At 45.4% G+C, this 25,866-nt stretch overlaps 1 protein-coding gene across 23 annotated transcripts in view; it reads left to right on the top strand.

Annotated features, from left to right (window-relative positions):
• The window catches only part of TRDN (triadin), a 630,780-nt gene that overhangs the window by 520,123 nt on the left and 84,791 nt on the right, over nucleotides 1-25,866 (top strand). For 20 of the 23 annotated variants that reach the window (XM_066606567.1, XM_066606610.1, XM_066606533.1 and 17 more), the window contains 6 exons: nucleotides 1,358-1,405; nucleotides 3,014-3,052; nucleotides 6,709-6,750; nucleotides 7,776-7,820; nucleotides 17,086-17,130; nucleotides 20,426-20,461. In XM_066606567.1, the coding sequence (XP_066462664.1) occupies nucleotides 1,358-1,405; nucleotides 3,014-3,052; nucleotides 6,709-6,750; nucleotides 7,776-7,820; nucleotides 17,086-17,130; nucleotides 20,426-20,461 (255 nt within the window). The remainder of the gene's footprint in view (nucleotides 1-1,357; nucleotides 1,406-3,013; nucleotides 3,053-6,708; nucleotides 6,751-7,775; nucleotides 7,821-17,085; nucleotides 17,131-20,425; nucleotides 20,462-25,866) is intronic. The other 3 variants (XM_066606673.1, XM_066606585.1, XM_066606557.1) reach the window with 3 other exon arrangements.

The following is a 25,866-nucleotide window of genomic DNA, read 5'->3' as shown; positions in this document are numbered from 1 at the left end:
TGTGCTCAGCCAATCAGAGGCAGCACTCACCCATTCTTGAATTCATGAATGGGTGAGTGAGTACTTCCTCTGATTGGCTGAGTGCTGGGACCAATCAGAGGCTGCTCTCAGCTGTCATTTAATAGCTGAGAGCTGCCTCTGGATGGTCACAGTGCTCAGCCAATTTAGAGACGGCCCATAAATATGCTTCTGTTCATCACCCCCTCCCCCTTCCAAGTAAGTGTCTATCAATGACATATTATTTGGCATTGCATTGATTCTCTCCACATCTTTCATCCTCACCTCTTGAGCACAGGACTTTTTTTTCTGATATCTATTTGTGTCACTTTCTATCTGGGGGAGCTCTGATTTCCAGGACCCCAGTCTCTCTGCAACTCTCCTTTTGACACCAAGAAAATTGAAGTGAGGCAGGAGAAGATACGGTGGAGATACCATAGCTTTTGCATTTGCCACTGACATTACCCTTCTTTGTTAGTACCAGTCTCCTGAGGCGCTCTCTACACATTTTCTGAATTACAGGATGCTGGCAGCTGGATAACCTACCGCAGCTGTCATCTGTGACAGCTGTGGTAGGGAATTCTTTATTCCCCACAGGAATGAAGAATTCCTCTGCTGCATCTGTCACAGATGTGGAAGGTGCTGCAGGGAATTCTTTTTACTCGCAGGGATAAAGGAAACATCTGCTGCATGCGGCAGATGTGTTCATTATGCCCGCGGGGACACGGATGCGGCGGATAGGTAAGTTTTTTTTATTTATTTTTTACACTGAAATTCTTGTTTTTCAGGGAAGAGCTTATATGTAAAGCTCTTCCCTGAAAAACAATTCAGGGGTGCCAGCAGACCATTGTCTTCAATGGAGCCTCCGGCAGCAGCCGTGGCTCAATTGAAGGCAATGTGTGCATTGCCTATACTGCATGCATGTCCTATCTTTGCAGGCATGCACCTGTAAAACACGGACATGTGAACACACCATAGGGAATGCATTGGTTCTAATTGAAGCGTGTTTTTGTACGCGAGTATTCACGCATAAAAACACGCTCATGTGAAGACTTGGCTGGTTCAGGTAATTAAAACTGAATATTTAGACACATAAAATTCTAGGTGTACAGTATGTCTATGTGTATGGAGAAGCATATCAAGCTTACACAGCATACAAAACCTCACTCTACAGCCACAGTTGCCATGACGGGGACCCCATATGTAATAGAGTAGGAATTCGGATCACTATAGTATGTGTTCTATTATTTTATCCATATTTATAAAAAGGTGTAAAACCCTGTTAACGTTCATACTGTCTGACTGTTTACTACTATATATAAGCAAATTTATATATTATATTTCAATATATAATTTTTAGAAACAACAGTCCAAAAAGCTGAACAAGCACCTGCAGACAAAAAGAAAGGTAACCATGAAATTATGATTTATGTTAAGTGGTATAGAAAAATAATGTTTAATTGTATCGATATAGTATTATAGACTTGACAATATGGGCATGAAAAAAGCCAAAAATGTTTAAAATATTGTAGCAAGCTTAGATATTTTGCTGTACATATTTTAATATGATGATGAGTGACATTTTAAATCTACAGTATCTCTTTGGCTGGGTCAATTACAAATATAATATGTAAGCAAGCGGGGTGCACTTGCCTGCGGATCGCCGACCTCTTGCACATGAAAATGGCACACCACACGTGTAAAAACTGCTCAACAGATGTGGATTTCTTTATCTGGCCCCTGCCAGCCTTTATTGGTCATCACCGCAATCACAAAACACAGCAATATCATCCAACGTTAATATACACAGTCCATATGCACCCTACTTCGGTGTGAGTCCAGGGTTGTTGCCCCTGTCGGACTGTGGCCTCTGCTAGGCCACCAGCCTGCAGCACCTCAGCTCTGCTGCGCTGGTCCTCTCTTTCTCTTGCTTTTGGCAGGAACTGGCTTTTATCTGGTTCCTGCTCCACCCCTTGGTGTTAACCCTAGCAGCAGAAGTCCTGTCTGCAGCCCTCTACAGGCCCTTCTGTGTTGTGCACCTCTACAAATAATATACAAAGCAGGCAAAAAAACAAGGTAAATAAAAGAATAATTAAACCAAATAACTTAAAATGGCCTAAAACAAATACAGCTCTAAGGGCCAATTTGCATGTAATGATTATCAGTCAAAATTGATTCAAACAAATGAATTTAAGCGATAATCATGCAGTGTAAATGAAAAAAAAAATGCTCACTGTTAATTCGTGAGTCCTTATCGCTGACTGTAAATCAGAATAAAAACTATCGCTGGATCGCTGGCTTCTCATTCCGTGTAAATGCTCCTCGCTTCACATAGAAGATGAAGGACGGAGTGAGAAGTCAGCAATAACCAAGCGATCCAGCAGTCTGTCCTAACGCTCTGCAAGAGCGGTGCCGTTTAGCGGTATCATCTAAGTATCTGATAGGACAATGACAATATATTTTGAAGGCTTGCATGTTAGGGTTTGTTTTATTTTCACTTTACAAAAATCTAAGTGCATTACCTAATTGTAGTGACTAAGTATGAGTGAATGAGGTTCTGAGACTATATTGTAAACATCCCTCTATGTGGTAATTGACTATTACATTACAAAAAGATATAGCCAATAGCACACCCCAGAGTATATTCCTATCGGAATGCAATGCAGCTTACATAATTTCTATATTGTACATATTATGTTTGGGGATTTATTCAAGAGAACTAATATTTTTAAGATGGCAGTTATCTGAATTATTTATTTCTCTCAGCTGGCCTATTTTCTGTCAGTTGTAAAGTTTACACAAACCACTAAATTGGCATTCATTATTTCATATAAATGGGTAATGTACATGAATCCTCTTGTTTTCACTGTAAAATACTGCAAAGGATGATGGGTTCGAATAATTACATTCAAGTATGAGCTACTCATACGCTTAATGTTGGTATGTACATGTAATAGAGGTGTAATACAGCCATTAAAACATACTGAAATTTACATATTTGACTTGTCTTTCTTAGAAACCCTGGAGCTAACAGCCAAAATAGAACTAAAGAAAGGTAATGTTATACCCTACCTTTTTAATTGAAATAAATTCTACCTCTTTATTATAAACATCTTGCCATGCTGTCTTTAGCATTTAACCTTTCAGTTGTATGTGGGTGTAAGAAGCAAACAAAAAAAGTTGAGCCAGCTCACCATTAGTGAGATCACCAATGCACACATCCGTCATGAACCAAGCATATCACAACTTGTAGAGAAAATTGATCCAGCCCCATAGACTTAAACACAAGCTGACATTATAATGTAAGGGTATCTATAAGCTGCTCTAACAAATATAGAATAGATGCAAAGCTACCACAGACAGCACACTGCCCCATTATTGGCTTATGAGGACATGCAGATTGGTGCTTTCACCAATGATCACCAAAAAGGTAATGGATGAGAAATAGGACATGCCAATTCATATCAATGTGCTGCCTCCGAATAGATCAGACAGCACATGATCATAAGCCTCTCGAACGCAACTCACATACACGGGTGGCGTGCACCTAGCCTTAGGCCTCATGTCCACTGGCTGGTCAGATGCCACATGCGGAAGCCCTCAGTGGAACCCGACCCTGCCCGTGGCTGAGGACCATGCTTCACTATGGATGTGTGCGGAAGTGTTGACTGGTGCGCCGCTGAACATGTACAGTAGAGTTTGTTTCTTAAACTCCTGCTTTTCCGTAGAATCCGCGGCCTGTCTGTAATGTCAATTGTGGACAGGCAGCGGGTCCAATGTCTTTCAACGACTTCAATGGAAGTCGTCTGCTTGGAAGCCGTACTGAAATGAAGCATGCTGCGATTTGCTTTTCTGGAACAAATTTGCAAGCTTTAATTCAGCTGTGGACACCCATGATTCTCTATGGTGCGGCATGAACTGCGGATCCCGCAATTTATGTCTGCCCGTGCACATTGGGCCTTAGGGCTCCTTCACGCGGTGCTGCAATTTTCATCCCCACGCATTGCGACTGCATCTCTCATTTTGTGCCCTGCTAAGATGGCTGGGGCTGCGGCGCATATACGCCACAGCCCAGAATACTGTCAGGCGGGGGGAAAGAGTTTAGCCATGCTAAACTTCCTCCCCCTCTCCGCCCCTTGCCGGCAGCCAGCAAGGTGCGGAGAGGGGGAGGGAAGGCAGAGAGAGTTTAGCAGTGCCACTGCTAAACTCCCTCCCACTTCCCTTTTCCAGCAGCTTCCATAGGAGTCTATGGGGCCGGCCGCCGTATTCTGGCCAAAGATAGGTCCAGACCTATCTTCTCCAGTCAGCGTAAAAGTGGCTGGCTGGAATGCACACCGTATGCGCTATTTTTTCTGGCCATCTGATTTTACGCCCCAAACATCGCTCATCTGAACAAATGCATTGGAATCGCTGCAATAAAACGCCCATGTGAATAAAGTTTTACTATAAGAGCATAGAAGGAGCGAACAAAAATGGAACTACTTTCATCAACCAGATAAGATTGTAATAATCTCAATATAGCTAATGTTATTTAAACCCTTTCTTGGCTGTGATAAATGGTAAGGGTGTTAAAGGGGTTGTCCCGCGCCGAAACGGGGTTTTTTTTTTTTCAACCCCCCCCCCGTTCGGCGCGAGACAACCCCGATGCAGGGAGGTAAAGAAAGCTCACCGGAGCGCTTACCTTAATCCCCGCGCTCCGGTGACTTCTCTACTCACCGCTGAAGATGGCCTCTTCCTCCGTGGACCGCAGCTCTTCTGTGCGGTCCACTGCCGATTCCAGCCTCCTGATTGGCTGGAATCGGCACGTGACGGGGCGGAGCTACACGGAGCTACACGGAGCCCCATAGAAGACTGCAGAAGACCCGGACTGCGCAAGCGCGGCTAATTTGGCCATCGGAGGCCAAAAATTAGTCGGCTCCATGGAGACGAGGACGCCAGCAATGGAGCAGGTAAGTATAAAACTTTTTATAACTTCTGTATGGCTCATAATTAATGCACAATGTACATTACAAAGTTCATTATTATGGCCATACAGAAGTGTATAGACCCACTTGCTGCCTCGGGACATCTCCTTTAAAGAGATTTTCACAGTTTTGAAAGATGTCTTTGTATATTTTAGCATTTTTAGATTGTCCTCTCAACTGTTTAATTAGTTGCTCAAACTGAGGACCCTGTGCATGGAAAGTAAAGAAAAATACATATTTATTGATTTAATTCATTTCCAAAAATGATAAGTTTAATAGTTTATAACCATTTACATCAGCTCAGTAGAATATGCATTTTAGTGATTTGGCTCTATCAACACTGATGTCTTTGTGTCCATTTAAAATAATGAATGCTTCATCCTTTGGTCTTGCAAGACATTTCAAAATAATTTAATATTATGTACTAGTTTCTAGTCAATTGAGCTCAGTTTTGCATAAATATATGTAAAGAAATAATATGATCTATTGTGTGACCAGAAATACTGCAATGTAAGGGCTCAGTCAGACGGGCGTTTTTAGCCGCGATTTGCGCATGCGCATGCGTCCGGCGATTTTTTAAAACCATTGCTTTGCAATGGTATCGGACACATGAGCGCTTTTTATGCGCTCGTCCGATAAATTATAGAACAAAAAATCGCAGATCGCACCTATCTGCGATCTGCGATTCCTGTTCTCTTCTCTATATGCGCTCAATGGGGCCAGCGGCAGCAGCGCCGACCCCATTGAGAACATATAGAAGACAAATCATTCTTCTCTGCCACAGCTGTAACAGCTGTGACAGAGAAGAACGATGTTTGCCCATTGAATTCAATGGAGCGGCAATACAGCCGCTCCATTGAAAGCAATGGGCTGCCGGCGTGCGCGGGGTGAATTGTCGGGAAGGGGTTAAATATATAAACCCTTCCCTGCAATTCATCCTAAAATGTGTTAAGATAAAAAAAAATTGTATACTCACCTTTCCGCTGCAGCCGGAGTCCAGCCGCGGCCGCTGTCAGTTCTCCTGAACTGCTTCTCGGCACTATTCAGCCGGCGGGGCTTTAAAATCCCCGCCTGCTGAATGATCTGCCTCTGATTGGTCACAGCCTGACCAATCAGAGGCCGGTTTCACTCACACACCCATTCATGAATTCATGAATGGGTGAGTGACTGCTGCCTCTCAGCGCTGAGCCAATCAGGGGCAGGTCTGACTCACATCCATTCATGAATGGGTGTGAGTGAGGCATGCCTCTGATTGGCTCAGCGCTGAGCCAATCAGGGGGCAGGTCTGACTCACACCCCCTTCACACCCACTGCAGGACGGCCGCTCGGAGCTCCGGCTGCCGGCAGGTGAGTATACAATTTTTTTTTATTTTTACACATTTTAGGATGAATTGCAGGTAAGGGCTTATGTATTTAAGCCCTTACCGACAATTCATCCCGGGCTCGCCCGCAGCGCATTGCTTTCAATGGAGACGGCTGTATTGCCGTCTCCATTGAATGCAATGCGCTGGACAGCTCCGGCCCGTTTCTAATGAAACGCGGCTAGGAGCAGATTTTCGGGCGATTTGCGGGCGACTTGCGCACACCGGTCACGCGATTTGCGGATGCGCATCCGTCATGCGATCCGCAAATCGCGCGAAAAAACGCCCGTCTGACTAAGGCCTTAAATGTTGTTAAGCAGACAAAGAGCAAAAATCGCTATAAATAATTAAACAATTGAAGTTGCTTTTCTTTGCATTCTTCTTAGAATCTCCAGTGAAACCACAAAAAACAACAAAGGAAACAAAAGGTAAAATTGACATCAGGACCCACTTATACCACCTATCCCATATTCTTTTCTTTCTACTCTTGATTCCTCACTCACAATACTAAATTAATATATCATGGTATGATATAATTTACTGGCATGCAGTTGTGCCCTTCCTTACCTATCCCCTTAACTCAACATATCCTGTGATGTGTGGTGTGACAAGATGACCAGCTTTGATAAAACCCTATGATTTTACATTATTCTGTCACAAGATGTCAATGCAATACATTTCTATTGTGGCTACCCAGGGAATAAGTTGTGCGATCTGTCAAAAATGTTGATAGCATGTCACTCAAGTGTATGCAATTTGTATAATGAGAAATCTAAGTCATTGGAGTACATTTTACCTAGTTAAGATTAAAAGACAAAATGAAATAAACCTACTGAAACTAGGAAATAATTAGAAAATAGCAAAATGAATGAAAAATGCTGGATATAGTCACTCATAAACTGCTGCTTAATGTCATTTTTTTAGAGAGAACGGTTTCAAAAACATGCAAAAGAACAAGGTTGACATGAAAATATTTTCATATTGACACAAAGTGTCGAATTAATTAGATCTGCCCTAATGATTTTGATAAATGAGATCCAATAAACTGAGGTTCCTTTGGCTTTAGTATTTAAAATGAGTATGAGAATTTGGCTCATGTGGCAGCAACTCCCCCTTGCGTAGAGTAATTTAGAAATGGATGAGTCTACCCAGGCAGATGTTGTCGCCATATGAATCCTCTCACATTTTTATTGTCCAAGAGAGCTGATAAGTACTGATTTGCATACAGTCTTCGAATAAACGATTCAGGCACTGTTTGTCAAGAAAACCATGGATTCACCTTGCTCAGATTCACCTCTTAGATGCCTTCACAATGCTGCATTTTCATGAAGGACATTCTTTAATTAATTTAATAAAAATGTAACAATTATTCAGCTGGTTTATATTGTGTATTTCTGTAGCTATTCCCATAGGTCCCTAATTGATGTCTATCACTGCCTTTTTTTTTTTTAAGAAAAAACTGTGGCAATACCTGAAAAAGAACGAGAAGTAAAGAAAGGTAAAAGGCTAATACCTTGTCTTCACACTAATTGAAAGTTCTCTCATAATTCTATTATTTGTTTTTCAACCAATTATTTCAAAATAACATTATAAGGTTCATCATCTTCGTGAACTTTAGTATCTTAAAACCATTCCTCATAAATATTTATTAAAAGTTCCAACCCAGCCCAACTTCTTTACAGCTCTTAGACACAAACCCTGTTTGAGCGCTTAGATAGCCGTGATAAAACAGCATAGATATCTGAGCATTAAATCGCGTGAATGAATAGCAGCCGCGGGATTAGCTCCCCCTCTTTTTGCCAGCCTGCTCCCATAGGAGTCTATGGGAGACGCCAGCACTGCACTGTCAAAAAATAGGACATGTCATATCTTTTGATGGAGAGAAATCTGCACCACAAAAAAAGTTCACGTTGCACGTTCTTTCAGATGCATTTTTTTGACGCACCTAATCAGCCCTAAAACAGCACTCGTGTGAAAGAAGCCTCAAGTATATACTGTAATTTAGCAGCTCATTTTCCTTATGAACTACAGTTGATACAATAGATTAACCCCTTAAGGACCAGAGTGTTTTGGTCCTAAAGGATCAGAAACTTTTTAGGGATTTTACTCAGTGGTTGTACTGCCAAAATTATTTTTGTTTTTTTTCTCTATGACATACAGAGATATTTTTTTTTATATCATACTCTTTTACTGTAGCTTGGGCATCTATAGGAGCCCCAGTTACAGGGGAAGTTACACCCCACTTTAGTGAATAACGTGCTGATCAGGGTCTGCTAGGACCTTGCAGCTCTGCGGTGACAGGGTAAGCACCACTACTCATTCCTTTAGTTAAAGGGAATGCCCAGTTTAGACAATCTTTGTTCCTGCTAACAGTATGTGGTAGAAGGCACGGGTGAGTACTGCATTAAATGTTGCCTACTATCCTAGCTAATTAAAAGCTATGACTATTAAAATACTATCTCTAGTACTTCAGTACATATAAGGTATTTAATAGAGATGAGCGAACGTACTCGTCCGAGCTTGATATTCGTGCGAATATTAGGGTGTTCGGGATGCTCGTTACTCGTAACGAGTACCACGCGGTGTTCTGGTTACTTTCAGTTTCCTCTCTGAGACGTTAGCGCGCTTTTCTGGCCAATTGAAAGACAGGGAAGGCATTACAACTTCCCCATGTGACGTTCAAGCCCTATGCCACCCCCCTGCTGTGAGTGGCTGGGGCGATCAGATGTCACCCGAGTATAAAAGTCGGCCCCTCCCGCGGCTCGGCTCAGATGCCGTGTGAGTTAGTGAGGGAAAGTGCTGTTCTATTAGAGTTGCTGTAGGGAGAGTGTTTGTAGTGAGTGTAGGCTTCAAGAACCCCAACGGTCCTTCTTAGGGCCACATCTACGTGTGTGCAGGCTGCTGTTAGCAGTGGAAAAAAATTTTTTTTCTTCTCAAAATCGGCAGTGCAGAGCATTGCACCCGGTATTAGGGACAGAAGTGGTTCTTAGGCAGGGAGAGTGTTAGGAGTGAGTGTAGCCTTCAAGAACCTCAACGGTCCTTTCTAGGGCCAAATTTAACCGTGTGCAGTACTGTGCTGGCTGCTGTTAGCAGTGTTGCATTTTTTTTTTTTTCTAAAAATCGTCTGTGCAGAGCATTGCACCCTCCATTGATACTACAGGGACAGAATTGTGTAGGCAGGGCCACAACACAGTTATTGTTCATTGAATATCCGCAGTGGGGCCTTCCCTTTGCAAAAAAGCGAAAAAATTATATTTGGCCTGCCTGTGTCAGTCCTAAGGTCTCCGTGTACGTGTGTGCTGCGTGGAGAACGTACAAAAATCAAACGCAACCAGCTACGGTTTACTGCAGGCTTGCGCCATTGTCTTTCCTGACTGGCAAATACCTGCTCTGCCAGAGTTAATAACTCTGCTACACTAAAGTTGTGTGACACTTTTTCAGGGCCACACCACAGTTATTAAACGTATTGTTCATTGAATATCCACAGTGGGGCCTTCCCTTTGCAAAAAAGCGAAAAAATTATATTTGGCCTGCCTGTGTCAGTCCTAAGGTCTCCGTGTACGTGTGTGCTGCGTGGAGAACGTACAAAAATCAAACGCAACCAGCTACGGTTTACTGCAGGCTTGCGCCATTGTCTTTCCTGACTGGCAAATACCTGCTTTGCCAGAGTTAATAACTCTGCTACACTAAAGTTGTGTGACACTTTTTCAGGGCCACACCACAGTTATTAAACGTATTGTTCATTGAATATCCGCAGTGGGGCCTTCCCTTTGCAAAAAAGCGAAAAAATTATATTTGGCCTGCCTGTGTCAGTCCTAAGGTCTCCGTGTACGTGTGTGCTGCATGGAGAACGTACAAAAATCAAACGCAACCAGCTACGGTTTACTGCAGGCTTGCGCCATTGTCTTTCCTGACTGGCAAATACCTGCTCTGCCAGAGTTAATAACTCTGCTACACTAAAGTTGTGTGACACTTTTTCAGGGCCACACCACAGTTATTAAACGTATTGTTCATTGAATATCCGCAGTGGGGCCTTCCCTTTGCAAAAAAGCGAAAAAATTATATTTGGCCTGCCTGTGTCAGTCCTAAGGTCTCTGTGTACGTGTGTGCTGTGTGGAGAACGTACAAAAATCAAACGCAACCAGCTACGGTTTACTGCAGGCTTGCACCATTGTCTTTCCTGACTGGCAAATACCTGCTCTGCCAGAGTTAATAACTCTGCTACACTAAAGTTGTGTGACACTTTTTCAGGGCCACACCACAGTTATTAAAAGTATTGTTCATTGAATATCCGCAGTGGGGCCTTCCCTTTGCAAAAAAGCGAAAAAATTATATTTGGCCTGCCTGTGTCAGTCCTAAGGTCTCCGTGTACGTGTGTGCTGCGTGGAGAACGTACAAAAATCAAACGCAACCAGCTACGGTTTACTGCAGGCTTGCGCCATTGTCTTTCCTGACTGGCAAATACCTGCTCTGCCAGAGTTATAAAAATTATATTTGGCCTGCAGGCTTGCGCCAATTTATTTCCTGCCTGGGAAATCAAATCACTGGTAATACAGCATGCTGAGGGGTAGGGGTAGGCCTAGAGGACGTGGACGCGGCCGAGGACGCGGAGGGCCAAGTGAGGGTGTGGGCACAGGCCGAGCTCCTGATCCAGGTGTGTCGCAGCCGACTGCTGCGCGATTAGGAGAGAGGCACGTTTCTGGCGTCCCCACATTCATCGCCCAATTAATGGGTCCACGCGGGAGACCTTTATTAGAAAATGAACAGTGTGAGCAGGTCTTGTCCTGGATGGCAGAAAGTGCTTCGAGCAAGCTATCATCCACCCAGAGTTCTGCGCCGTCCAGTGCTGCAAATCCGAATCCTCTGTCTGCTGCTCCTCCTTCCTCCCAGCCTCCTCACTCCACTACAATGACACATGCTCAGGAGCGGGAACACTCCCAGGAACTTTTCTCGGGCCCCTGCTCAGATTGGGCAGCAGTGGTTCCTCTACCACCAGAGGAGTTTATCGTCACTGATGCCCAACCATTGGAAAGTTCCCGGGGTCCGGGGGATGAGGCTGGGGACTTCCGGCAACTGTCTCAAGACCTTTCAGTGGGTGAGGAGGACGATGACGATGAGACACAGTTGTCTTGCAGTGAGGTAGTAGTAAGGGCAGTAAGTCCGAGGGAGCAGCGCACAGAGGATTCGGAGGAAGAGCAGCAGGACGATGAGGTGACTGACCCCACCTGGTGTGCAACGCCTACACAGGACAGGTCTTCAGAGGGGGAGGCACGGGCAGCAGCAGGGCAGGTTGCAAGAGGCAGTGCGGTGGCCAGGGGTAGAGGCAGGGCCAGACCGAATAATCCACCAAGTGTTTCCCAAATCGCCCCCTCGCGCCATGCCACCCTGCAGAGGCCGAGGTGCTCTAAGGTCTGGCAGTTTTTCACAGAGACGCCTGACGACCGACGAACAGTGGTGTGCAACCTTTGTCGCGCCAAGATCAGCCGGGGAGCCACCACCAACAGCCTGACCACCACCAGCATGCGCAGACATATGATGGCCAAGCACCCCACAAGGTGGGACGAAGGCCGTTCACCGCCTCCGGTTTGCACCGCTGCCTCTCCCCCTGTGCCCCAACCTGCCACTGAGATACAACCCCCCTCTCAGGACACAGGCACGACCGTCTCATGGCCTGCACCCACACCCTCACCTCCGCTGTCCTCGGCCCAATCCAGCAATGTCTCGCACCGCACCGTCCAGCCGTCGCTAGCGCAAGTCTTTGAGCGGAAGCGCAAGTACGCCGCCACGCACCCGCACGCTCAATCGTTAACCGTCCACATAGCCAAATTTATCAGCCTTGAGATGCTGCCGTATAGGGTTGTGGAAACGGAGTCCTTCAAAGCTATGATGGCGGCGGCGGCCCCGCGCTACTCAGTTCCCAGTCGCCACTACTTTTCCCGATGTGCCGTCCCAGCCCTGCACGACCACGTCTCCCGCAACATTGTACGCGCCCTCACCAATGCGGTTAGTGGCAAGGTCCACTTAACTACGGACACGTGGACAAGCACAGGCGGGCAGGGCCACTACATCTCCCTGACGGCACATTGGGTGAATTTAGTGGAGGCTGGGACAGAGTCAGAGCCTGGGACCGCTCACGTCCTACCCACCCCCAGAATTGCGGGCCCCAGCTCGGTGGTGGTGTGTTCGGCGGTGTATGCTTCTTCCACTAAAGCACCCTCCTCCTCCTCCTCCTCCTCAACCTCTGTCTCGCAATCTAGATGTGTCAGCAGCAGCAGGACGTCGCCAGCAGTCGGTGTCGCGCGGCGTGGCAGCACAGCGGTGGGCAAGCGTCAGCAGGCCGTGCTGAAACTACTCAGCTTAGGAGATAGGAGGCACACGGCCCACGAACTGCTGCAGGGTCTGACAGAGCAGACCGACCGTTGGCTTGCGCCGCTGAGCCTCCAACCGGGCATGGTCGTGTGTGACAACGGCCGTAACCTGGTGGCGGCTCTGCAGCTCGGCAGCCTCACGCACGTGCCATGCCTGGCCCACGTCTTTAATTTGGTGGTTCAGCGCTTTCTGAAAAGCTACCCACGCTTGTCAGACCTGCTCGTAAAGGTGCGCCGGCTCTGCGCACATTTCCGCAAGTCCCACACGAACGCTGCCACCCTGCGCACCCTGCAACATCGGTTTAATCTGCCAGTGCACCGACTGCTGTGCGACGTGCCCACACGGTGGAACTCTACGCTCCACATGTTGGCTAGGCTCTATGAGCAGCGTAGAGCTATAGTGGAATACCAACTCCAACATGGGCGGCGCAGTGGGAGTCAGCCTCCTCAATTCTTTTCAGAAGAGTGGGCCTGGTTGGCAGACATCTGCCAGGTCCTTCGAAACTTTGAGCAGTCTACCCAGGTGGTGAGCGGCGATGCAGCAATCATTAGCGTCACCATTCCTCTGCTATGCATCTTGAGAACTTCCCTGCAAACCATAAAGGCAGCCGCTTTGCGCTCGGAAACAGAGCCGGTGGAAGACAGTATGTCGCTGGATAGTCAGAGCACCCTCCTGTCTATATCTCAGCGCGTTCAGGAGGAGGAGGAGGAGCATGAGGAGGATAAGGAGGAGGGGGAAGAGACAGCTTGGCCCACTGCTGACGGTATCCATGCTGCTTGCCTGTCATCATTTCAGCGTGTATGGCCTGAGGAGGGGGAGGAGGAGGAGGAGGAGGAGGAGGAGGATCCTGAAAGTGATCTTCCTAGTGCGGACAGCCATGTGTTGCGTACAGGTACCCTGGCACACATGGCTGACTTCATGTTAGGATGCCTTTCTCGTGACCCTCGCATTCAACGCATTCTGGCCACTACGGATTACTGGGTGTACACACTGCTCGACCCACGCTATAAGGAGAACCTTCCCACTCTCATTCCCGAAGAGGAAAGGGGTTCGAGAGTGTTGCTATACCACAGGACCCTGGCGGACAAGCTGATGGTAAAATTCCCATCCGACAGCGCTAGTGGCAGAAGGCGCAGTTCCGAGGGCCAGGTAGCAGGGGAGGTGCGGAGATCGAGCAGCATGTACAGCCCAGGCAGTGCAACAGTCTTTAAGGGCCTGGCCAGCTTTATGGCTCCCCAGCAAGACTGTGTCACCGCTCCCCAGTCAAGGCTGAGTCGGCGGGAGCACTGTAAAAGGATGGTGAGGGAGTACGTAGCCGATCGCACGACCATCCTCGGTGACGCCTCTGCCCCCTACAACTACTGGGTGTCGAAGCTGGACACGTGGCCTGAACTAGCGCTGTATGCCCTGGAGGTGCTTGCTTGTCCTGCGGCTAGCGTCTTGTCGGAGAGGGTGTTTAGTGCGGCTGGGAGAATCATCACAGATAAGCGTACCCGCCTGTCAACCGACAGTGCCGACAGGCTAACACTCATCAAGATGAACAAAGCCTGGATTTCCCCAGACTTCTCTTCTCCACCAGCGGACAGCAGCGATACGTAAGCAATACGTAGGCTGCACCCGCGGATGGAAGCTACGTTCTCTCTCACCATCCAAAACGGGGACATTTCTGCTTCATCAATCTGTGTCTAATATTCCTCCTCCTCCTCCTGCTCCTCCTCCTGAAACCTCACGTAATCACGCTGAACGGGCAATTTTTCTTAGGGCCACAAGGCTCACTCATAATTTTTCTAAACAATTTTTATATGTTTCAATGCTCTTAAAAGCGTTGAAACTTTAACTTGAACCAATTTTTCGTTAAACTGGGCTGCCTCCAGGCCTAGTTACCACTTAAGCCACATTAACCAAAGCGATTATGGGTTTCACCTGCCCTCTTGGTTGGCCATGGCCAATTTTTTTGATGTACATTAGTACTGTTGATTCAGCAATTTTTGTGGGCCCTCGCCTACAGTGTAATCAAATGAATTTTTAGCCCACCTGCATTACAGCTGACGTTACATCCGCTGTGTTGGGCAATGCAATGGGATATTTTTGTGTACCGCCGGTGGGTTCCAGGGAGCCACCCATGCTGTAGGTGCACACGGAGTTTAACCTACATGTGTCCACTTGTAAAGAACCCCAGTCAGACTGGGGCATGCAGTGTGGGCCGAAGCCCACCTGCATTAAGCACGACATTACTACCTCAGCTGTGTTGGGCAATGCAATGGGATATTTCTATGTACCGCCGGTGGCTTCCTGGCACCCACCCATGCTGTGGGTCCACAGGGAATTATAAATGCATCTGTTTCCACTTGTAAAGAACCCCAGTCTGACTGGGGCATGCAGTGTGGGCCAAAGCCCACCTGCATTAAGCACGACATTACTACCTCAGCTGTGTTGGGCAATGCAATGGGATATTTTTGTGTACCGCCGGTGGGTTCCAGGGAGCCACCCATGCTGTAGGTGCACACGGAGTTTAACCTACATGTATCCACTTGTAAAGAACCCCAGTCAGACTGGGGCATGCAGTGTGGGCCGAAGCCCACCTGCATTAAGCACAACATTACTACCTCAGCTGTGTTGGGCAATGCAATGGGATATTTCTATGTACTGCCGGTGGCTTCCTGGCACCCACCCATGCTGTGGGTCCACAGGGAATTATAAATGCATCTGTTTCCACTTGTAAAGAACCCCAGTCTGACTGGGGCATGCAGTGTGGGCCGAAGCCCACCTGCATTAAGCACGACATTACTACCTCAGCTGTGTTGGGCAATGCAATGGGATATTTTTGTGTATCGCTGGTGGGTTCCAGGGAGCCACCCATGCTGTCGGTCGACAGGGACTTCACAATAGGGAGTTGTACCTGCCTGTGTCTATGAATTAAAAAGCCCGGTCTGACTGGGGCATGCAGAGACACCTTGACAGAATGAATAGTGTGTGGCACATAGGTTCCCCATTGCTATGCCCACGTGTGCAGCTCCTGATGGCGGTGGCACAGGATTCTATTTCTCATTGCTTCTGTACAGCATTGTGGGCTATCGCCCCGCCCCTTTTAAAGAGGGTCGCTGCCTAGCCGTGCCAACCCTCTGCAGTGTGTGCCTGAGGTTCCTCGTCATGGCAGACGCACTTCTAAATAGACATGAGGGTGGTGTGGCATGAGGGCAGCTGAAGGCTGCGCAGGGACACTTTGGTGTGCGCTGTGGAGGGGAGGGGGGGGCGATTGGGCAGCATGTAACCCAGGAGAAGTGGCAGTGGAGTGTCATGCAGGCAGTGATTGTGCTTTGTTGGAGGTAGTGTGGTGCTTAGCAAAGGTATGCCATGCTAATGAGGGCTTTTCAGAAGTAAAAGTTTTTGGGAGGGGGGGGGCCCACTCTTGCCGCTATTGTGGCTTAATAGTGGGACCTGTGAACTTGAGATGCAGCCCAACACGTAGCCCCTCGCCTGCCCTATCCGTTGCTGTGTCGTTCCCATCACTTTCTTGAATTGCCCAGATTTTCACACATGAAAACCTTAGCGAGCATCGGCGAAATACAAAAATGCTCGGGTCGCCCATTGACTTCAATGGGGTTCGTTATTTGAAACGAACCCTCGAGCATCGCGAAAAGTTCGTTCCGAGTAACGAGCACCCGAGCATTTTGGTGCTCGCTCATCTCTAGTATTTAACAAAGAGTTTTTTAAGACTAACTTTTTTCATACATCCTGAGCTTCTTTGAAGCCTGAATATCCACTATGTGGGCAAATATGGTCGATTCTGAATACATAATATGGAGAAAATGGAAGTTTCCACCTGAATGAAAACCTTGAATCTAGCTGGTCACTAGACCACAGTATTTACCACAATACAATACTCAATAGTTTGAAGCCTTGCCAAATGATATCTAAAACATGCATCCAGTATATAGTATGCTGCATTCTAGTCAACAAATTTTAGGCCCTGGAATATAATACATTAGCCTGATTTAGATTATTCTGATTAAAGTGAAAGGGGTTCACTGGAATTTTAACATGCATAATCATCAATGCTTTATAAGTGAAAGTACCAGAGATCCCTTTAGGACTCCTGGCTATCAGTCCATTGAAGGGACCATAATGCTGTGCAAACACTGTGCCCCCTTCATTCTTTATACATATACAACAGTTTGTCTGTATGAGCAATAAGCATAGTACCCAACTCAGCCACTTGTATTGATATGCCACTGTGCTTGTGTAGCAATGAAGGAGACCCCTTTGATGTGTGGATCACAAATTTCCACAGAGGGCAAACCTTCACTGATTAAAAATTAAACATTGATGTCCTACCCTAACAATCACCCATCACAATTAAAAGTGTCAGTTACTGTGATCAATTATGTTTTTAGAAATACCAGAAAAAACACCTGATAAAGCACCGAAACTGAAGCAAGGTAAAACTTGTATTCTTTATTATATTAAATTATTTACATGGGATTTTATTTTCAAATAGAATTATCAGACTCTTTTCTGTATACTCACTTATTGCATCATCATGCGTTATTACTAGAATTGAACGAGCGTACTCGCTAAGGCAAACTACTCAAGTAAGTAGTGTCTTATGCGAGTACCTGCCTGCTCATCTCTAAAGATTCGGGTGCCGGTGGGGGAGAGCGGTGAGTTGCGGGAGTGAGCAGGGAGGAGTGGGGGGGAGAGAGGGAGAGAGAGATCTCCCCCCGTTCCTCCCCGCTCTCCCTTGCCGCTCCCCACCCCCCGCCGGCACCCGAATCTTTAGAGACGAGCAGGCAGGTACTCGCATAAGGCACTACTCGCTCATCTCTAGTTATTATACATTTGGTGTTTTTATAGTAAAATGTTTTCAAGGTTTTAAATATGCTCTGTAATATTCAGCTAGCGCTGAAAAAACTAACATTTCCCAGTTTACATCTACTTTTTTATTATAAGTTGTTCATATTATTAGGTTCTTTAATGCGTTTCCTGCATTGCTCAATTCTCATGTCTATGGAATTCAATGTAAAATGAAAATATTCCATCTTTGTCAGATGGACAAAAAGCAGAATCAAACAGTATCATTAATTATTTTTCATAGGATAGTTATTGCAGAGAATCTTAGCGGAAGTTACCAGGCAAGAGTTCGATAAAAATGAGTCAGTCATTCTGTACGGAAATTACATTATTCTTTTTTGTATCATTTCTTTTTACCAAAAGACAAAACAGAGAAATAGCAGTAATAATAATTCTTGATTACAGTACCCGATAGAACAAATAAAACATGCACTGGAAATACCACCAAATTACAAAGGCTGGGAACGTTTCATTCATGCAGAACAGGTCCATAAAAACCATGGAGAAGGAGAAACTCTTTAAGAGTCTTTTATTGTGTTTAGTTTATCTAATCACTGTGTTTATGTATTCAGGATGAATAATATTGATTTTATTGATCTTCTAATGAGAATTATTTTTTCTAGAGCTTCTAGGCTCAACTATTTACAGTAGGATAAAGTTTTGTTTAACATTCTGACAATAAGTAGGCACAGTATTCAGAAAGCACACGAGTCACAATATCAAACATGCCAATTGTATTTGGCAAAAGTAATGGTAGTCTTAAACTTAGTGTACTTAAAGGGGTTGTCCCGCGAAAGCAAGTGGGGTTATACACTTCTGTATGGCCATATTAATGCACTTTGTAATGTACATCGTGCATTAATTATGAGCCATACAGAAGTTATTCACTTACCTGCTCCGTTTCTAGCGTCCTCGTCTCCATGGTGCCGTCTAATTTCAGCGTCTAATCGCCCGATTAGACGCGCTTGCGCAGTCCGGTCTTCTCCCTGGTGAATGGGGCCGCTCGTGCCAGAGAGCTGGTCCTCGTAGCTCCGCCCCGTCACGTGTGCCAATTCCAGCCAATCAGGAGGCTGGAATCGGCAATGGACCGCACAGAGCCCACGGTGCACCATGGGAGAAGACCCGCGGTGCATCGTGGGTGAAGATCCCGGCGGCCATCTTGCTAAGGTAAGGAAGAAGTCGCCGCAGCGCGGGGATTCGGGTAAGTACTAAACGTTTTTTTTTTTAACACATGCATTGGGTTTGTCTCGCGCCGAATGGGGGGCCTATTGAATAAAGAAAAAACCCGTTTCGGCGCGGGACAACCCCTTTAATGTTTGTTCTCAAAATTGGCAATTGTTAGCACAGTCCACAGTTCCAATGTATATGTGTCAAGTGAATGTGATGTTAAGAGAAATTGTATTATTAGTCACTCTGCCGTTATACAAACTATAAAATTACTTAACTTTACTAATTTACAAAGGGCTCAGATACACTGGCTCAGCTCTAGTATACCTCTAAATATTGCAGTCACCATATAATAGATACCAAATCTTCACAGTGATAGTGATCACAGTACAGTTACCTCCAGGCATCACAGGTAACATCTTCTCTGAGTCATCTCCTTTTGTTTTTCTTATCAGCACCCAGGCTGACATAAAGACTTCTGCCAGTCACATCTTGTCTCTGCACACTGTAGCCATCTTTCCACTTCACCCAGTGAACCTCTCAATACCCTCCCATAGTATTAGTACCTCCTTTGGGGCCCCACAAAATAATAATTCTACCTTTGTGGTTCCACTTACTAAGAGTGTCTCCTCTATGGCCCCACTTACCAAGAGTGTCCCTTCTGTGGCTACATTGACTAAAAGTGCCCATTTCTGTGGGCTCACTTACTAAACAGTGCTCCTTCTGTGACCTCACTTACTAATAATACCCCACTCTCTGCCACTACTGACTAACAGTATCCCCCACTGTGGCTACACTTATACTGCTTACCTCTGTGGCCCCATTCATTAGTGTTCCTCCCTGTGGTTTCCTCTTCTGTGGCCCACTCAATAGTGCTTCCCATTGTAGTGCCCTCCCCCGTTCCACTACCAGGCCCTGTTCCAGTAACTCCATGCAACAGCAGCAATAGAAGCCTCTTCATAACACACTTAGGACTTGCCAGATGCAGTGATCTACACATAGCATAATTGGACTCCTTCCAAAGTCTGCTGACAAACTATACTTAGAGTCAGAGAAAGGAGAGGAGTTAGGTTATGCTCAGTATGGATTACTATTTTGTCAGTGCTAAAGTGTCAGAGAGCATGACAGAAGCTGGATGGACCCTATTATAGTCAAAACGTCCCTCTAGCACCAAATGGTTCCTTCGTAGGACAGCTATTCCCTGGTGTCATTCTGTTTTTCTCTCCCTATGACAGAACAGAAAAACAGAATGATGAATGCAGATATAAACAGAGCTTCATATGAAATAAAGACCGTCCATTCACAATAGTGATTTTGTTGTCGAAAATATGACAGCTATTCAAGGGTGACAGTATTTTGCACAGTTCAGATTATTTGTCTATTTGTTCTTTTCCTCAAGACATTGAGTAAGCAATGCTACCCTTCACAAATACGGGTTGCAATGCTCACAAAATTAAACTACTGCAATACAACATGGACCTTTCACTGTTTCCTCAAAGCTGTTCACTGTGGAATTAAAAGAGCTAGAAAATCCAAACTTCATCAGGCAAAAATGTTATTGGGCCCATTAAGCCTCATTAGTTTGTTGCTTAAACTTTCCCTTTCCAAATTCACAGATTAGAGGGAAAATTGGACCCTTTGTTTGCACATAGATTGTAACTGGGTACTTGTATAGAGTTTCTGATTGAATGCGTATCGTTGCTCCATTTTTTTCAGTCATTACACCTGAAAAACTTGCTGAACCGAAAAAAGGTAATACAAAGTTATGCTTTTTATGTTTGTTTTTTCATATCTAATGCCTGGGGAATATTTTCAATCTTTTGATTGATATTTTTTTTTAATTAATTGGTTATATTTATTTTTTGCTCGAAAATATATGATTAAAATGCAACAATTCCTATAAAATCTATACAAATAATGTAATTAATTTTAATACAATGACCTTTCACACGAATTTATTTTAATTTAAATATAAATATTAAAATAATAATATGGCTACTACTAATTGTTATTCTAGAAATCACACCAATTCAAATTCATGCTTAAAACTTATAACCTCGCCCTCCACCATGACAAACAAGTTTTTTTCACCTCCCTTATCTCTTCACTATCGCACAACCCCAAACAACTCTTCGACACCTTCCACTCCCTCCTTAGCCCCAAAGAACAGGCCCCCATGACGGATTGCAGTGCTAGAGAACTAGCCACCTCACCTATTTTAAAAAAATCGACATCAAAAAGGAATCTCCGAAAACTGCATGGCTAGCCTTGATCCCAGTCTCTGCAGCTCTGCATCCATCATCCACTCATTTTCTACATTAGAACCAACAACAGAGGAAGAAGTCTTCTGCTGCTCACCCTACCACCTGAGCTAGCAACCCTCTTCCCTCTCACCTCCTTGGATCCCTTTCTCTGGCTGTCATTACCCACCTCACCACCATCTTCAACCTCTCCCTACCCTCTGGTATTTTACCCTCCTCATTTAAACACTCCGTCATATCCCCTTTGCTAAAGAAACTGACTCTTGGCCCAACAGACGCTGCCAACTACCGACCCATCTCAAACCTCCTCTTCATCTCCAAATTATTAGAACGCCTAGTCTATTCCCACCTCACATGCTTTCTCTCTGACAACTCTCTCATCGACCCCTTCCTATCCGGTTTCCGCCCCATACACTTGCCTGTAACCACCCTCACAAAAGTATCAAATGACCTGATGCCAGCAAAGTCGAGAGGCGACTACTCCCTATTAATTCTCTTTGACCTTTCCACTGCATTTGATACTACTGACCATTACCTCCTTCTCATTATGCTTTGCTCTATTGGCCTAAAAGAAACTGCTTTCAGCTGGTTCTCCTCATACCTCTCTGACTGCTATTTCAGTGTCTCTTTTACTGCCTTGGTGTCACACTGGACTCTGACCTCTCCTTTAACCCCTACATCTAATCTCTGTCCTGGGCATGCCACCTACACCTTAGAAATATTGTTAAAATCCAGCTGTTCCTAACCAAGGACACGCTAAAGACACTCGTTGTCACCCTCATCCACTCCTGACTCGACTACTATAACTCGCTGTTCATTAGCCTTCCCCGCACCAGACTTTCCAATCTCCAATCCATACTAAATGCGGCAGCTAGACTCATTTTTCTCTCCAGCTGTTACTCAAATGCCTCTGCACTATGCCAGTCACTACATTGCCTGCCCACACACTGCAGAACAAAATTTAAAACATCGCTTCCCTCCTGTCCATACACCACCCAGCCCACACACTCCGATCTACTAACACATTCAGACTAAACACCCCTCTAAAACAGACCTCACATGCTCGCCTCCATGACTTCACACCAGCAGCACCGATCCTGTGGAAGCCACTACCCCAAGGCATCCGAACAATCCCCAATGCATAAATTTTCAGACGCACCCTAAAAATGCACCTCTTCAGGGAGGCATTCCATATCTCCTGACCTAGTCTTCCTGCCCCTTCCCATGGCTCCCCACACCTTCCTCCCTGCCTATCGCATATGACCTCTACCTGTGTACCTCCTTACTGCCCCCACCCTGTTTGCTTCCTAATTTCCACATGTAAATCCTGTACTGCCACATGTATTTCCTGTATTGCCTGTGCTCCCCCATGCCTTATCTCCCCCTCCTCCCCTATACCTCCTGTATTACCCCCATCCCTTTGTTTCAAACTATCACATGTAATCTGTTGTATTTGTCTCTGTTCCCCCGTGCTTGAAAGCGCTGCGGAATAAGATTATTATTATTATCAACAACATTTGCAGTACTTTAAAAACATGTTTTGTTTCCTGTGAAAATGCTCAAAAAACAACTAGCAGAGCCAGAAAAAAGTAAGAATAAACTAAATTAGAATGCTATTAAAATTTAACTTTTACTTAATGAGAGTGACATTGTTTTAAGTGTTGGTGTCTGTTTTCTAACCAAATAATTAATCCATTGTTTCGTTACATGCATCATTAAAAAATAATTGCTATTTCATAATTTAACATGATTATAAACAGTAAATGTTTTAGTTAATTCTATTACACAATATACTGTTTTAGGGTGGCTTCACACCAGCGTGTTTTTGTGTGTGCATATGCACGCACAAAAACACGCTTGTATTTACAGCAATGCATTCCCTATGGTGTGTTCACATGTCTGTATTTTACAGGTGCGTGCCTGCAAAGGTAGGACATGCGTGCACCATTGGGAATGCACGCATTGGTCTGCCGGCACCCCTGCATTCTTTTTCAGGGAAGGGCTTTCCATATAAGCTCTTCCCTGAAAAAGAAACATTTTAGTGTAAAAAAAGAAAAAAAAATACTTACCTCTCCGTCGCTGCCGTGACCCCCGCGGGCATGAAGAACACATCTGCATGAGGCAGATGTTTCCTTCATCCCCGCTAGTTAAAAGAATTCCCTGCTTCTTCATCTGCCACATCTGTGGCAGATGCAGCAGAGGAATTCTTCAATTCTCTACCGCAGCTGTCACACATGTCAGCTGCAGTAGAGATTCCTGCTGCTGGCATCCCCGTCATTGGATTTCAGGGAAGGGCTTTAAACATAAGCGCTCAGCCAATCACAATCAAAGGTATCAGCAGGTGGATTTTAAATCCCAGGCTGCTGATAGCTCAGCAGCACTACAGAGCCGAGGACAGCGCCAGAAGTCGCCGCTGAGCCCCGGCAGCCGTCAATGAATTTCAGGGAAGGACTTCATAAGCCCTTCCCTGAAAATCCATCACAGAAGGGGAAATATAGAAAATAAAAACAATCACAGAAAACGGCCATTACTTACTGAGTAAGGAGTGCATATACATGCATCCACTCACCATGCAAGTAGCTGACTTACAAATGGCAGAGCGAATTACACCTGTGCAGGACACCGATGAGACAGCCATTCATACTGCCTCTTGATATAGAGGGGGGTGGCTGCTTGGTGTCTACTCCCACACATAGAGGATACAAAGTGCCAGACCATTCTGATACATGTAGTTCACCATGCAGACCAGCAACCTATTAATGACGCCATAATAATTTGGCGGGTTGCCCTGCACTTCCATCAGTGAACCACATTGGTACTGCCACCCTGGGCTCCCCCTGGAGTCTTAAAGCCACACTGCATGTGAATGATAAATAATAAAATGCAAGGTTATTAGTTGGATTTTGGCCAAGAAACATCAGCCCACTAACCACTTCACAGTTCCTTGCGTTGTAGTGGGTCCCTACACTAATAAAATTACATCACAGAAGGGGAAACATAGAAAATTAAAAACAATCACAGAAAACGGCCATATACTTACTGAGTGAGGAGTGCATATAGATGCATCCTCTCACCATGTAGGTAGCTGACTACCAAATGAGGGAGCTAATTACACCTGTGCAGGACACCGATAACACACCCACTCACACTATGTCCTGATAATGAGGGGGGTGGCTGCTTGGTGTCTACTCCCACACATAGAGGATACAAAGTGCCAGACCATTCTGATACATGTAGTTCACCATGCAGACCAGCAACCTATTAATGACGCCATAATAATTTGGCGGGTTGCCCTGCACTTCCATCAGTGAACCACATTGGTACTGCCACCCTGGGCTCCCCCTGGAGTCTTAAAGCCACACTGCATGTGAATGATAAATAATAAAATGCAAGGTTATTAGTTGGATTTTGGCCAAGAAACATCAGCCCACTAACCACTTCACAGTTCCTTGCGTTGTAGTGGGTCCCTACACTAATAAAATTACATCACAGAAGGGGAAACATAGAAAATTAAAAACAATCACAGAAAACGGCCATATACTTACTGAGTGAGGAGTGCATATAGATGCATCCTCTCATCATGTAGGTAGCTGACTACCAAATGTGGGAGCGAATTACACCTGTGCAGGACACCGATGAGATAGCTACTCACACTGCCTCTCGATATAGAGAAAGGTGGCTGCTTGGTGTATACTCGCACACATAGTTGATACAAAGTGCCAGACCATTCTGATACATGTAGTTCACCATGCAGACCAGCAACCTATTAATGACGCCATAATAATTTGGCGGGTTCATCAGTGAACCACATTGGTACTGCCACCCTGGGCTCCCCCTGAAGCGCTTCAGCTAATCACAATCAGAGCTACCAGCAGGCGGGGATTTTAAATCGAAGCAGAAGTCGCAGCTGAGCCCTGGCAGCTGAAGGCAGGTGAGTATTTTTTTTATTTAATTTTTTTTTAACCCTATTTATATTGGATTTTCAGGTAAGGGCTTATGTTTAAAGCCCTTCCCTGAAATCCAATGGCGAGGATGCCGGCAGCAGGATTCTCTACCGCAGCTGTCATGCGGCAGATGTGTTCTTCATGCCCACGGGGGTCACGGCAGCGATGGAGAGGTAAGTTTTCTTTTTGTTTTTTTTTACACTAAAATGCTTCTTTTTCAAGGAAGGGCTTATATGTAAAGCCCATCCCTGAAAAAGAATGCAGGGGTGCCGGCAGAGCATTGTTTTCAATGGAGCCGCCGGCAGCAACCGCGGCTCCATTGAAAATAATGCTTTCATTCCCAATGGTGCACGCATGTCCTATCTTTGCAAGCACGCACCTGCAGAGTATGGACATGTGCACACACCATAGGGAATGCATTGCTGTAAATACAAGCGTGTTTTTGTGCGTGCACAGGTGTAATTCGCTCCCACATTTGGTAGTCAGCTACCTACATGATGAGAGGATGCATCTATATGCACTCCTCACTCAGTAAGTATATGGCCGTTTTCTGTGATTGTTTTTAATTTTCTATGTTTCCCCTTCTGTGATGTAATTTTATTAGTGTAGGGACCCACTACAACGCAAGGAACTGTGAAGTGGTTAGTGGGCTGATGTTTCTTGGCCAAAATCCAACTAATAACCTTGCATTTTATTATTTATCATTCACATGCAGTGTGGCTTTAAGACTCCAGGGGGAGCCCAGGGTGGCAGTACCAATGTGGTTCACTGATGGAAGTGCAGGGCAACCCGCCAAATTATTATGGCGTCATTAATAGGTTGCTGGTCTGCATGGTGAACTACATGTATCAGAATGGTCTGGCACTTTGTATCCTCTATGTGTGGGAGTAGACACCAAGCAGCCACCCCCCTCATTATCAGGACATAGTGTGAGTGGGTGTGTTATCGGTGT

Source organism: Eleutherodactylus coqui, chromosome 1 (genome assembly GCF_035609145.1).
Source record: "Eleutherodactylus coqui strain aEleCoq1 chromosome 1, aEleCoq1.hap1, whole genome shotgun sequence".
NCBI lineage: Eukaryota > Metazoa > Chordata > Amphibia > Anura > Eleutherodactylidae > Eleutherodactylus > Eleutherodactylus coqui.
This window is presented reverse-complemented; position numbering and strand designations above follow the sequence as displayed.